This window comes from Echinops telfairi, unplaced genomic scaffold (assembly GCF_000313985.2).
Source record: "Echinops telfairi isolate 266 unplaced genomic scaffold, ASM31398v2 ScPeMD7_2;HRSCAF=8, whole genome shotgun sequence".
Classification (NCBI taxonomy): domain Eukaryota; kingdom Metazoa; phylum Chordata; class Mammalia; order Afrosoricida; family Tenrecidae; genus Echinops; species Echinops telfairi.
Window position 1 is genome coordinate 78802376 of NW_022103898.1, and position 15596 is coordinate 78817971.

General features: G+C 40.8%; 1 protein-coding gene across 1 annotated transcript; it reads right to left on the reverse strand.

Moving 5' to 3' along the window:
* Window positions 1-11286: 11286 nt before the first annotated feature.
* LOC101647077 (olfactory receptor 6C2-like) lies at window positions 11287-12243 on the reverse strand. The gene has a single exon (XM_004700859.2). It carries the CDS (start codon window positions 12226-12228, stop codon window positions 11287-11289), a length of 942 nt encoding a protein of 313 aa, XP_004700916.1. The 5' UTR covers window positions 12229-12243.
* Between the last annotated feature and the right edge of the window lie 3353 nt (window positions 12244-15596).

Below are 15596 nucleotides of genomic sequence, written 5' to 3' on the forward strand. Positions count from 1 at the left end.
CAAAAGGAATCTACACAAATGGAAACATATTCTGTGTTTGTGCATCAGAAGACTCAATACTGTGCACCATAAGCCACCATATGAGTTCAATGCAATACCAATAAAAATGCCAGCATCTTTTTGAAAAGAAAGGGAAAAACTGATTACCAACGTCATATGGAAAGTGAACAAGTCCAGGATAGAAAAAGAACTCAAGAATATAAAGTAGGTGCTCTTGCACCAACTCAGCTCAAAACCAACTATACAATGAGTTGTCAAAAGAGCCTAGAACTTGTATAATGATAAATCCTCAGACCAATGGATGAGGACAGAAAACCCATAAATAAAAATATCAGCACACAGGCAACTAATTTTTGACAAAGGCCCCAAAACATTAAATGGGAAGGAGATGCCCTCTTCAAGAAATGTTGTTGGAAAAGCTGGATATCTAAGTGTAGAGGAATGAACAAGACCCACATCTCACTGCAGGCATAAACACAATTCCAGGTGGCAACACCTAGACATAAAACTCAAATCTATCAGGTTCATCACTGAGAAAATTGGGACAAAGCTAGGAGTGGCAGTGCAGGGCATATGTGGGCTGTGAGAAATAACAAAGGAAACACACTCCGTGTGGGATAAAGTCGTTGAATGGGCGCATTAAAAATAAAACATTTGTGTACAACAAAAACTTCATTAAAAGAGTAAAAGAAAGCCCACATACTGGGTAAAGATATTAAGTAACAACATAACAGACAAAGGACTAATTACTAAAATCTACAGAATTTTACAAGCTTCAACTAGGAAGAAACTAAGAGCCCTTGGGAAAAGTGGGCAAAAGACTTGAACGAATGATTCACAAAGGATGACACTCAAATGGCTAATAAGTGCGGTAAACTCATGGACTGAATGAGAATGTATTGCAGCTAAATCCTCTATGCACATAATTATGGGTCTGGAAAGCTGACTCTGGTGGGGAAACCTACAAGGTTATGAGACATAAATAAATCTTAATATGCAGTCTCTGAAAATAGTCCCTCCAATAGCCTCCATTAAGGAGTGGTTGTAAAGTAGCAAACATATAAGAGGGATCATTTGCATGTCTGGCTATTCCCTATACTGGAATTAAAGTGCAATGAAGTTCTATTCCGCAATCCACCTTAAAATGTAGCAATCTCTGTTATGAAGCCCTCTTCTGATATGGAGCATAGATTACTGCCCTGGGGAGGGCTTAGTGGCGATTGAGGGTAGCTACCTCTAGGTCAAGATGATGACTCACCTCATTGCTGTTTTATTATCTTACTCGCTTCTGATGTTACCCATTGACTATGTAAGGTGTTTGCCATATGACGTGTATGCCCTTTGAAAGATGTGTAAGCCCCATTATATGTACCCATTGGAAAATACATTCAATTTCTACGCCCTGACATGAGAGGAGGAGTCCCTGTGGCCTGCTGTCTGTCTGTCTTTATTAATTTCCTCAATCGCTCATGACAAGCTATTAGAGTTTTGGGGACCCACCTCACCTAGACAAATAAGCACATGAGGAAATGCTTTAAGTCATTAGCCATCTGGGAAATGTAAATCAGAACAACAATGAGATACCCCCTAACACCCATTACTGTAGCCCAATTTTTTCAAAAAAAGACAACTTGAGAACAATGCATGTTGGAGAAGGTGTGTTGAGTCAGAAACTCTTATCCACTGCTGCCACTGAGGAAGGTGATATGGCGATGCCTAAACAGTTGGCAATTAAAATACCATATGATCCATCAATACCCTTACTGGGCATCTGCCCAAAAGACATAAGAAACAGATAAACAGATATTTGATCCCCCATGTTTATCACAGCACAGTTCACAAAAACAAGAATCAGGAAATAGTTTAAATTCCCATCAATACAAGAGTGGATAAAAACTTTGGTACATACACACCGAGAAATACTAGGCACCCTGAAAAAATAGAGATGCAACCATGAAACATGTCAACTCGTCACGGGAACTGTAAGGCATTATGCTGAGTGCTGTCAGTCAAGCACAAAGGACAAATACGGTGGGAGTCCACTGGTGTAGGAACATGCAGCAGAATGGGCACAAGGCCAAGTTTGTAGGGCATCCAGTGTTCAGGCTGGGGACCAGACAGCCTGGTAAAGAGCCAGACCAATGTCAATGAATCCCACAGCAACTACTTCAGGGAACTATAGTGAAGGTCATTTGATCAGAGAGCACTTAATGATAGCTGGGATTAAATGGTTGGGAGCGACACGGCTGTAGGGAGTGTGGTACGGGAGGATGCTGTCGACTGAGTGATAGCCATATGTACCTGGGGTGAAGATCCCCCAGAAAGAGAGGCAGCCATGTCAAAGGGATGAGACTTGATAATGAGAGGGGTAGTACAGGAGAGGGGAGAGGGAACAGACCGGTTTGGTGGAACATAGGTGCATGATTGTTGAGGGGAGGGGAGGGAGGATTGACTTCCAGGTGGGGAGAGGAGAGATTGACTATAGTCTTAGGACCATTAGGTGTGTGTGATGGGTGGGGGAGTTATAAGTGGTGTGAGGTAAGTCGGCAGAATTGACCTAGGGCATCATGGTTATCCTGGGGACCCAGGCCAGGTGCTGTAAGATGCTGGGTCACAGAATCCTGGATCTTCAGAGCAAATGTTATGTTCTAGAGGCTCTATTTGTGAGAACACATGTAAGAACGCCACAAGGTGAACTGGACTCCAACCCAGAAACACTTGTCACTAACCCAGGATTTAAGATGGAAACACATGGTGTCTTAGGAAGCAGAAGACAGCTGTACCATGAGCGGTGTGCTGTTGGTTGGTGGACACACAAGGTCTTGTTCCATCAATGTCCTGTGTGCTGTATTAAGATACATATTATTCCAGCAGTTCTGTGACGGCCATTCTGTTATATTCTACTTATGCTTGTTTATATCAGGGTATATCTCAGAGATGCGACACCATTGGGGATCACCTTCTTGATGCTGTGCTACTTGTTTCTTTGTGTTTTGGTAAATGTATCCTAGGGATGTTGAGCCTATAGGAAAAGAAAATATCACAAGGGTTTTGGGGGAGGCAAATATAGAGGGGTGGGAGTGAAAAGAGGGAGATGATCTCAAGCAGTCCAGGAAGGGAAAGTATGTTTGGAGACTGATTATGGAAGCAGTTGTACAATTATGTGTGACATGACTCAGCTTTGGAATGCTATAACCTATGTATTAACTACTCCCAAGCTGCAGCATGTTGAAAAAAAAAAAAAAAGCAAAAACCGAGGAACGGGTTTTGGGCTCTCACAAAATCTTAGCTCCAACTAAAGAATAATCAGTTCTTATATCATGGTCCTGCTTGATACTCACCTTCTCGAAATGATCACTGAAGATAAGGGTGGTACAGCAAAGTGGGGTGAAGAAAGCTGATGGTGCTTGGCTATCAATCAGAATAGCGCCTGGGGTCTTAAAAGCTTGTATTCAAACAAGCAGTCATCTAAGTGAGATGCCAACAAAGTCCACAGGGAAGAATCACAGCAGCTTGTGGGATCCAAAGATGACAATTGCAAAATTCATGTCTGGCAAGTAGAAAAGCATCAGGGCTAAATTTATGAGCACTCAGTTGTGGAGAACTGTGGGGGACGCTGGGAGCCCAAACTCATCTGCAGAGTATCTAGTCAGACAGAGCCACTGGCAGGTCCGCGTTAGCCACAGGCAAGAGTCTCACACAGAATTATTATCAGGGGGAGACCATTGCAATCTTCATTGTGCCAGACTGAACTGGATGCTTGGCCAGTTGACGACCCTGTAGATGCTCCTGAATTTGTTCATGGGTTGACTTTTATAATTAACCCATTAATCGGGTTTGCAATTAATTTTTATGCATGGTGTAAGGTAGGGTTACATATTACTCATTTTGCAAATGGAAATCTAGTTGTCTTGCACTGTTTTTGGAAAACAATTCCTTTAAAAGTTATTTTATAGAGGCTCATTTACTAAATTTGAAACAGGACAAAGGAAAAGATAAAGATCCAGTTGAGGAAGATAACCATTGGGAGTGCTCCTTTGACCACTTAATTTTGTTCCCATACAAGCAGTGGAAAGGCTTGGTCACATCTCAGAGGGCAAGCACAGGTGGGAGATGCAAGGGCTCTCTTGGGAGTTTGAAATGCCTTTTATTGAGCCTGCTCCCAGGTTAGTGTCCCTGTCCCTGCAGTTTCTTGATAAAGGGGCTGTACAATGTCTGAAAATCCTGGCACCCACAGTCTGCCATAGTCATCTACTCCCAGAAACTCCCAGAGCTGTTTTCTGGTCTGCTGGGGCAGGATTTGCAAAATGGCCACTTGGCCAGGTCAGGGTAGCTCAAGCTTACAGTGCAGGAGACAGTATCTAAGGAAGGGGGCTTGATTGATACACAGCTGGGGTTTTTTCCTAGAGACTTAGAGCCCATTTCCTATAGCAACTGCAATAGATCCTTAGTGCCTTGGAAGCACCTAGAGGTGGCTGCTAGGAGCCAGTCATCAACATACTGAAAAAGGACCAAGTCTGGATGAGCAGAAACAAAAGGAATTAAGCAGGTGGCTGGGATGGACCGACCACTTGGTAGGGTGGTGGTGGTGATGTGGGGAACAGGGAGGCAGGGCTGAGGCTTGGAGAGCTGTGAGCAGGTTCTTTGCTTGCTTCCTGGCTGTTTTATCTGCTGCCAGGGCATCTTACATCTGCTTTTGGGCTATTTCTAGAAGCTCATGCTTGAGAAACCTCCAAGTTTCTGCAGCCGGTTTTCCAAACCTCTGGACAAATTGTGCAGCAAGAACTAAGTTTGCATCCCATGCATTTTCAGGAACTAAGGGATCACAAGGGGTAAGACTTCAGTACACCACCCAGAGACTTTCCAGGAAGTCGCCAGGAGACTCCAGTTGGCAACTGCACTACCTCCATAGGCTTACTCACATATGTAAGTTTTTGATTGGCAGCTTTGATGACAGCTAGTATAGACTCATGTTATGTGATCAAATTCCCCACCTGGTGAATTTGTGTTCCCATTTGGCCATGATAAGGGAAGAATATGTGAAAGGCCTTGCAGTTTCTCTTCCTTTGCTCCCGCAAAGAAGATAGAGCAGCCTTTGGGGCCTCTGTTTGGATCCCTCCATGCTCCTCTGAAGTGGAGAAAGTGAGAAGGATCTGCTGGCAGTCGTCCCAGCGGGACAGTGAGAGTGAAAAACAGCTTCCACAAGGGAAAAAAGGACCTGTGGCTTTTCAGAAAATGGTGGGTCCTGATTTTTCTAGTTACATACATCAGTAGTGGAAAGCAGAACATAAACAAGATAGCGGCAGCTTGTCACATCTAGAGGGCCAGTCTCTTAGAGGGCTAAAAGGGAATGGCGGGGAACTGGTTGGTTGGTGTGTAGATATCAGTTCCCGGGGATGGGAATAGAGGCACTGCTACCACTGTGGAAGGCAATTTGGCGATGCCTAAGCAGTTGGCAATTGATTTACCATATGATCTATCAATTCATTACTGGGCATAGAACCAAAAGAAATAAGAAAGAGATAAACAGACATTTGCTCCCCCATGTTTATCACAGCATAGCTCACAATGACAAGAATCTGGAAATTGTTTAAATTCCCATCGATAGAAGACTGGATCAAAAAAAAAACTTTGGTATATACACACCGTGAAATACTATGCACCCTGAAAAAACAGCGATGAAACATGTCAACAAGGGAACTGGGAGGCATTATGCTGAGTGCTGTCAGTCAAGCACAAAGGGGAAATACTGTGGGAGTCCACCGGTGTAGGAACAAGCAGCAGAATGGGCACAAGGCCAAGCTTGTAGGGCATCCAGTGTTCAGGCTGGGGACCAGACAGCCTGGGAAAGTGCCAGAGCAGTGTCAATGAATCCCACATCACCTGCTCCAGGGAACTATGGTGTAGGTCACTTGATCACAAAGCACTTATGACAGCTGGGATTAAATGGTTGGGAGCAACGCAGGGCTACAGGGGGTGTGATGTGGGGTGGATGCTGTCCACTGAGTGATAGCCATATGTACCTAGGGTGAAGTTTCCCCAGAAAGAGAGGTGGCTGTGTCAAAGGGATGAGGCTTAATGATGGGAGGGGCAGTGCAGGAGAGGGGCGAGGGAACAGACAAGTTTGATGGTGCATAGGTGCATGATTGTTGAGGGGAAGGGAGGGAGGGCTGACTTCCAGGTGGAGAGAGGAGAGATTGATTATACTCTTAGGAGCATTAGGTGTGTGTGTGTGTGTGTGTGTGTGTGCGGAGGCGGTGTCATAAGTGGTATGAGGTAGGTCGGCAGAATTGACCTAGGGCATCATGGTTATCCTGGGGACTCAGGCCAGGTGCTGTAGGGTGCTGGGACATAGAATCCTGTATCTTCAGGGCAAATGTCACGTTCCAGAGGCTGTATTTGTGAGACCCCATATGAGAACTCCACTGGGTGAACTGGACTCTACTCCAGACACATTTGTAACCTGAGGACTTAAGATGGAAAACTCATGGTGTCTGAGGAAGCAGAAGACAGCTGTACCATGAGCAGTGTGCTGTGGGTTGGTAGACAGAGAAGACGTCCTGTATGCTGTATTAAGATACACATTATTCTAGCCATCCTGTGATGGACATTCTGTTATATTCTTCTTATGCTTGTTTATATCATGGTATATCTCAGAGATGCGACACCATTGGGGATCACCTTCTGGATGCTGTGCTATTTGTTTCTCTGTTTTTTGATAAATGAATCCTAGGGATGTTGAGCCTATAGGAAAAGAAAATATCACAAGGGTTTGCGGGGAGGGGGATACAGAGGGGCGGAGGTGAAAAGAGGGAGATTATTTCAAGAAGTCCAGGGAGGGAAAGTATGTTTGGAGACTGATTATGTTAGCATTTGTACAATTATGTTTGATATGACTCAGCTTTGGAATGATATAACTTTTGCATTAACTATTCTCAAGCTGCAGTATGTAAAAAAAAAAAAAAAAAAAAAAGGAGGAGAAACCCAGGAACGGGTTTTGGGTTCTCACTAAATCTTAGCTCCTACTAAAGAATAATCAGTTCTTACATCATGGCCCTGCTTGATACTCACTTTCATTAAATGATCACTGAAGATAAGGATGCTACAGCAAAGTGGGGTGAAGAAAGCTGATGGTGCCTGGCTATCAATCAGAATAGTGTCTGAGGTCTTGAAACCTTGTATTCAAACAAGCAGTCATCTGTGTGAGATGCCAATTAAGTCCACATGGAAGAAGCACACCAGCTTGTGTGATCCAAAGATGACAATTGCAAAATTCAAGTATGGCAAAGAGAAAAGCATCAGACCTAAAAGTATGAGCACTCCGTTGTGGAGGACTGCGGGGGATGCTGGGAGCCCAAACTCATCTGCAGAGTATCTAGTCAAAGGAGCCACTGCCATATCTGCTCTGGCCATAGGAAAGAAAGAGTCTTTCACCGTCTTATTATCAGGCAGAGACCATTGCAATCTTGATTGTGCCAGACTGAACTGGATGCTTGGCCAGTTGACCACCCTGTAGATGCTCCTGAATTTGTTCTGGGTGCTAACATCTCTTACTTGTTCCATGACAGATATTTCTTCCTTGACTCTTTTAATGTTCATGGGGGTCTTTTCTATCTTACACCTTATTAGTATTTTTGTCTTTATAATATGATGATGTTGTCCTTACCACCTTAGCGTGACTTTGTTTTTTATTATTTTCGGTTGGATCTCCCAGCTTTGAAGCACAGGAGGCATGCAGGCATGATACTACCTGATATAACGGGATACAGGGGAAACTGGGGTGAGCAGTGGGTGACAGGGTGGGAAAGGGCAGGTCTGGAGTGCTTAATGAAGAAGAAAGGGAACATTACAACAGATTGTGATTACACAACTCATTTCACAGCTGATTTAACCTTGAGGGGAAGATCCTCTAAAATTGATGTGGTGATGATAGTAAAATTCTCTTTGACATCATTGGATGATTGAAATATTGAATTGTATGATATCTAAATTATGTGCCAATAAAAATGTTTGGGGGAAAAATAAAGCATATGTATTCTGGATATCAAATCCTTATCAATCGTGTTCCATTCTTGTGTTTTCTATTCACTTTCATGATACTGTCTTTTGATACGCAGAAGTTTCAATTTCCTTAAAGCCTAAGTTCTCTTTTGTTCTTTCATTGCTGGTGCTTTCTGTGTCAGATCCAATGCACCATGTCCACATTCATCCGCAGTCCTAGAGCTGTACTTCTTTATGTTCCTATATAGCATACGTGGGTCTGACTGTGCTATTTAACCCATTAATCTGGTTTGAATGATTTTTTATGTGTGGTGTAAAGTAGGGTTACATATTACTGATTTTGCAAATGGAAATCTAGTTGTCTCAGCACTGATTTTTGAAAACAATTCCTTTAAAATTTATTTTATGGAGACTTATTTACTACATTTGAAACAGGACAAAGGAAAAGATAAAGATCCAGTTGAGGAAGAAAATAATTGGGAGGGCTCCTTTGGCCACTTAATTTTGTTCCTATACAAGCAGTGGAATGGCTTGGTCACATCTCAGAGGGCAAGCACAGGGGGGAGATGCAAGGGCTCTCTTGGAAGTTTGAAATACCTCTTATTGAGTCTGCTCCCAGGTTAGTGTCCCTGTCCCTGCAGTTTCTTGATAAAGGGGCTGTACAATGTCTGCAAACCCTGGCACCCATAGTCTGCCATAGTCATCTACTCCCAGAAACTTCCGGAGCTGTTTTCTGGTCTGCTGGGGCAGGATTTGCAAAATGGCTACTTGGCCAGGTAAGGTTAGCTCAAGCTTACCGTGCAGGAGACAGTATCTAAGGAAGAGGGCTTGATTGATACACAGATGGGCTTTTTTCCTAGAGATTTAGAGCCCTTCTCCTGTAACAAGTGCAATAGATCCTTAGTGTATTACAAGCATCTAGTGAAAAGCTGGCAGCTAGGAGCAAGTCATCAACATACTGAAAAAGGAACAAGTCTGAATGAGCAGAAACAAAAGGAACTGAGCAGGTGACTGGGATGGCTGACCACTTGGTAGGGTGGTGGTGGTGATGTGGGGGACAGGGAGGCAGGGCTGAGGCTTGGAGAGCTGTGAGCAGGTTCTTTGCTTGCTTCCTGGCTGTTTTATCTGCTGCCAGGGCATCTTACATCTGCTTTTGGGCTATTTCTAGAAGCTCATGCTTGAGAAACCTTCAAGTTTCTGCAGCCGGGTTTTCCAGATCTCTGGGCAAATTGTGCAACAAAAACTAAGTTTGCATCCCATGCATTTTCAGGAGCTAAGGGATCACAAGGGGTAAGACTGCAGGACACCACCCAGAGACTTTCCTGGAAGTCGCCAGGAGACTCAGTGGGCACCTGCACTACCTCAATAGACTTACTCACATTTGTAGGTTTTTGACTGACAGCTTTGATGACAGCTAGGATAGACTAGTGCTATGTAATCAGTGCCTACCTCCCACCTGGGACATTTGTGTCTCCATTTGGCTGTAACACAGGAAGACTATCTGAAAGGCCTTGAAGTTTCTCTTTCTTTGTCTCCAACTATGTAGATAGGGCAGCCTTTTGGGCCTCTGTTGGGATCCCTTTGAGCTCCTCTGAAGAGAAGAGAGTGAGAAGGATCTGCTGACTGTCATCCCAGTGGGATGGAGAGAGTGAAAAACAGTTTCCATTTGGGACAAAAGGACCTGTGGCCTTTCAGAAAATGGGGGTTCTGATTTTTCCAGTTACATACATCAGTAGTGGAAAGGGGAACATAAATAAGATAGGAGTGGCCTGTAGCATCTGGGGGCCAGTTTCTCAGATGGGTAAGAGGGAATGGTGGGGAACTGGTTGGTTGGTGTGTAGATATCAGTTCCCGGGGATGGGGACAGAGACAGGCGGTCAAAGGGGTGGAAGATGATGAGGAATCTTGGGGACGGGGAGATACTGGTGGCACATGGGGAGAGAGCACTGGTTAGGTTGATGAGGAAACCTGAGGAGGGGGAGGTGCAGATGGCTCAAGGGGAGCCTTATAGGGAATGGGAACCTGGCCTGGTGAGCGAAAAGCAACAGAGACAGACACAGGGAGAATGGGAGGTTTGGGATTGGGAAAGCAAAATTCAGGTTTTGGGTGCAAATGCCATGCAGCTTTTCAACTCCTAGAGTTGAAAATTCTAGGAGGGCAAACCACTGGTCAATATGTGGCAACTGGTTGGGATGGCCTCACTCTCCCTTGAACACAACCCTGACCCAAGCCACTCTGGAGGGGTCAAAGGTTTCCTCTGGGCACAACAACCCTTGAAAGTGGGCCTCTCAAGCACACAGAGGGTAAGTAGACAGCTAAAAGAGAACTTGACCCCATAATCAGCAGTGAATGCTTTGAAGAAGTTCTTAATGAGATTACTATGGAGGAGTTAGGGTCAGGAAGAGGCAATACCCATTACTGGAGTCAAAGAAAGAAGCATAGGAGACAAATTGAGTTAGCCTGACTTGAAGTCAATTGAGTTACACCCCAGGGACCCTTTCGCACAGAGGAACACTGCCCTTGTTGGCTGCTGAAGCTATGACTCCTCATGGAGGTAGAAAGTCTCATCTTTCCCCTGAGGAGGGCTCCTGGGTTGGGTGCTCAACACCAACCCGCTACACTGCCACTTCTCCTGTCCTTTTAGAGAGAACCTAAGAATCTCCGCTCTCAATCATGAGGCGTTCAAGTTCTCTTTTTCCAGCTAGAAGATTCTTTGTTTTAAATTTGTGCCTTTGATTTAGTATTAAAATATGCTCATTGTACTTATTCTAATTGTCTTATATTAATGAATTATTAAATACTATTTATGTTTTAGAAGAATTTGTATGCATATTAAAATTATTAAAGGATAATGAAATTATTTTACAATGATTTGAAACATATGTATATATATACATATATATATATATATATATATATATATAGACACACACTGTGTGGTCTGTTATATGAATATTTCAACTTAAAGAAAAAATGTACAGTACTTCTCCTTGTCCCCTGATAATTCAGTAATTTATTAATTTTCATTTTCATTTTCATGAAGATAAAATACTTTTGATGATTTTAAGAATGATTTGAGTAATGGACCATTACCCAGACTATTATTTCATATCCTCTGAGAGATATATCATTGTGGAGGAAGTTCACTTGCAGTGAAAGGAAAGATATGAAATATAGATAAATACAAGAAAAAAAGAAATAAAATAATAAAAATATTAATACTAGTAATTTATTAAAACCTATTGTTTTTTCCTGATAAGCTGAAGATGCAATATTAACATTCCTTCATTTTTTGAAGATGAATGAAATTCTTTTGATGACGTCCATGAAAGCTTGTTTCACTTGCTTGTTCCTCAAGGTGTAAATAAATGGATTTAACATAGGGGCAAAGGTAGTAGTGAGCAGTGCCACACCTTTATTAATGGCCACTTCATCCTTTGCTGAAGGTTTGATGTAAATGAAGATACAACCCCCATAAGTTATAGAAACCACAATCATGTGGGAAGAGCAGGTAGAAAAGGCTTTCTTCCTTTGCTGAGCAGTCGGGAACTTTAGGATGGTCTTGATGATGAGGGAATAGGACAGAACTACACACAGGAGAGTTGTGAGCAAGATGATGATGGCAAACACTATAGCCATCTGTTCTACAACCCATGTGTCTGAACAAGAAATCTTCAGGAGAGGAGAAGCATCACAGGCAAAATGATCAATGACATTAGAGTTACAGAACTCCAGGGAAAGACCTGGAATAAGTGGTATGATGATGAAAAAAAACCCTGCTGTCCAACAGCAGAAAACTAGCCTTCCACAGACTCTACTATTCATGATGGTCACATAATGCAGGGGTTTGCAGATGGCCACATAGCGGTCATAGGACATGAGGGCCAGGAGAAAAAATTCTGTAGCTCCCAAGAGGAGGACTAAAAACATTTGAGAAACACAAGCAAAATAGGTAATGCTCTTATCCCCAGTTGATAGGCTATATAGGAATCTTGGAATACAGACAGTAGTGAACGAAATCTCTAAAAAGGAAAAGTTTTTGAGGAAAAAGTACATGGCAGTTTTAAGACGGGGATCCTCCAAAACGAGTACAATGATGGTCAGGTTTCCAGTTACACTTAGTGTGTAAGTGACAAACAAAACAAAAAACACCAGAGCGTTCATTTGAGGATCATCTGTCAGTCCCAGAAGTATGAATGTAGTCACTGATGTATGGTTTCTCATCATTGACTTGTATTTCTGCTCTATTTCACCTAATTAATGTTGAAATTAGAAAAGTTGTGTGAAATCACATGACCTCCGACATTTGCTAGAAAATCCAGTAATGACAGTTAATAGTTGTCTTCTTCTCTTATGTCATAGTTGATCTTATTAAACACCTGATAATCTCACCTCTATTTATGTACACTATAGGTCTGGTTAAGAGTAAGTTTTTCTGAAATATTAATCTAATTTTATAATACATAGTCTTGTTTTGTAGCTTTTTGCACTTTCCCACAACTGTTTTTCAATTAATGTAATATTGTCCTTTATTTTTGAAATGTTCTTGGGAATAGGATCAGAAAAGACCACCGATTTGTGTTGTAAAATACCATGGATAATATAACGTCGTTTGCTCCAATTAGTTCTTCACTACAAGCATGTTGAATCTAATATCCTTACTTGAAATGCTGATTCCTGTTAAAATAAACAAATAAATAAATAAATAATGAGGTCCACAGTTTATATAGATTTTGGTATTTGATTTTTTTCCACTGCTATGATCAAATAAGTCATTTTATTTTATTTTCAGTATTAGTCTAGTTATTCAAAATACAATTATCACTTTCCAATTCTTATATTTATCTCTAGTTTCTGTACTAACTTCCAACTTGATTCCAAATGTATTCACAAATACAGTTTACTGTTTTTAAGTATAGTACATATAAATCATAGTATTACATATATGTATAAAACAAAACCATCAATTCAATGATGACTCATAGTGACCTCCTGTGCGTTTGCGAACTGTAGCTGTTTAGGGGAGTAGAAAGCCAGTCTTTCTCCCACAAAGCATACATATATATATTATATATTATACTATCTATGAGCTTCTTCTCTGGAGCAGGGGCTGCTCATTTTGAACAATAAGCAATCCAATGAATATAAACTAGGCCACCAGATCTCCAATTTAATCAAATAAAGAAAAGAAGCTAATATCAGAATAAGCAGTGTCTGTAGGTGCTCTTAATTCTGATATTCACTTCTTTTCTCTATTTGATAAAAACAAATTGTAACATATTCTATAAAAATACACAAAATATACGTCTTACATAAATAAACTTCAGGAAAGAGCCCTATAATTACCTCTCAGTTTCAGTAAAAGAACAAAACAAGACCTTGGGCCTCTGTGAGTCCTTAATGATTCCAGTCTCTTTGTTTTCTAAAGCTAAATCACATCCTGTTTTATTATTATGATCTTATAACTGCCTTTGTCCTTAGGATTATCCACTATGTCTGTATCCTTAATTTTTTAAAAGTACATGAACTCAGTGTTTCAATGCATTCTTGTCAGAGTTATTTATATTTTTATGCAGAGATTTTTAGTCCACTCATTTCAATGCTGTATTCCATGTTTCAAAATATACGATTTATTAATTTTTTATTATTTATCACCAGTAGAAATAGATTTACCAGCCAAAGATGGCAGGATGACAGTGTAAATAATTGCAATCTCACATCCATCTATAGCTATGTCGATAAAGAAGACATTTAAAAATGACTAGAGATGAAATGGCGCTCTGGACAGCAGTTAAACTGATGGAGAGCATACGTGAATGTCACATCAAAAGAGAGAGATAAGGCATAATGGAAAGCCTGAGATTTTCAGACCACCAAAATCCTTCCTTGATGACTCAGCTATTTGCAGCATTTGGGGATGAAGACAAAAATATTGGATGTAAATACCATCAGTCACAAAGGGAGGCCACCCCTGCTCTGACCACCACAAACAAATGTGAACAAAGTCCACCCTGGTGTTGCAGGCTCCTATGGAAGGTTACATCCAAGTGCATGGGCCCCAGAGGGAAGTTCATATCCCAGTGATGACAGTCATTATCAGAAAAATTCCAAGATCTAACACACAGAAACTTAAAATGGTTTAAATGGCTAAATATGTGAACATTGCTAGAGTCTTATACCCCAAAAGAACACATCATAAACCCTTCACTAAAATAAGAAATAGGCGTGCATTTTCCCTGCATGACTGAGTCAGTGCTCGCAGGAGCAAAAGGGGCAAAATACCCTCTAGTGGAATTTAGAAGAAGGTGGAAATGAAAGGTAACAAATTCCTATATAAATTGAAAATAGAAAATTTTGAGCTTTTCATTTTCATAGTAAGAAGTGTAAATGGCCTCTGTTCAATTAACAAAAGAAAGTATAAAGCATACAAAAATAAAGATGATAGTCAAATCAAGAGAAAACTATGAAGAGGCATAAATTACTGCAATGGAGGCTAAATTAAGGAACAATTGAGACCCCTCAGACAATAAATAATGCTATATTCTTAGAAAGCAAAGAACCCCATACAAAACACAAGTTAATAGTGATAGGTAGGAACATGAGTAACAGAATAAAAAGATTGAAAACATTAAACACAAAAACCAAACACAAAACAAAGAGAAGTACTGGAATTGAAGGATACAATAGATGAATTGGGGGAAAAAAAGGTCAAGTAAACCATGATAGAATAAGTGAACTAGAAGACAGAATAACTGGATTGATTGTGTCTCATTTAGAGAGAGAAAGAGCAAAGAAAGGTGAATGAAGCCAAATTGAAATGTGAGTCTCAATTATGAAATCCGACATTATGACTTTCAGAATTCCGGAACGAGATAGTAAAAAAGGCATATAAAGAATTTTCCAAGAGCACATAGTGGAGACTCTCTCAAACATAAATGAGGAATCATGCCTGAAAATTCAGGAAGCTAAGGTAACTCCAAGAAGAGGAATACAAAAAAGTGCTGCACCAAAGAGCATTATAATAAAATTCTTGAATATGGGATTTCAACACAAAGGAGAAAGTTGAAAACGGAAAGATAAAAACACAGGATAACTAGCAACATTATTGATGAGAATTAATGTAAAATCTCCTCAGAAACTATAGAAGCCAGAGACAATGAAATAGAATTGAAAACCCAGAATTACAGGCAGTCCCTGGATTGTGAACAAAATCTGCCCCTTACTTAACCTGTCATTAGGACAATATTGTACATGTCAGAACAGATGTGAATTCACATCTAACTTCAGTCAAATGTTTTCTTTACATATAATATATAGAATATTAAACAAATATTTCCGCATACATCATTTATGTAATACTAAAATAATACTATTTTAAAGTTTGTCACAAAGTAGTTCCTTTTTGTAATTGAGAACAAACTTTATGACCTTGATATTCTAATATAATAGGCTTTACCGAGGATTTTGTAACTGTGAGTTGTACCTAAGTCGTAGGATTATATTTGATACATTTAAATAAAAATATGTATGTTTAATTGACTTTAGACAAGAAAGCTAAATTAATTCTATGATAAAGAACTCTTTCTTTAACAATC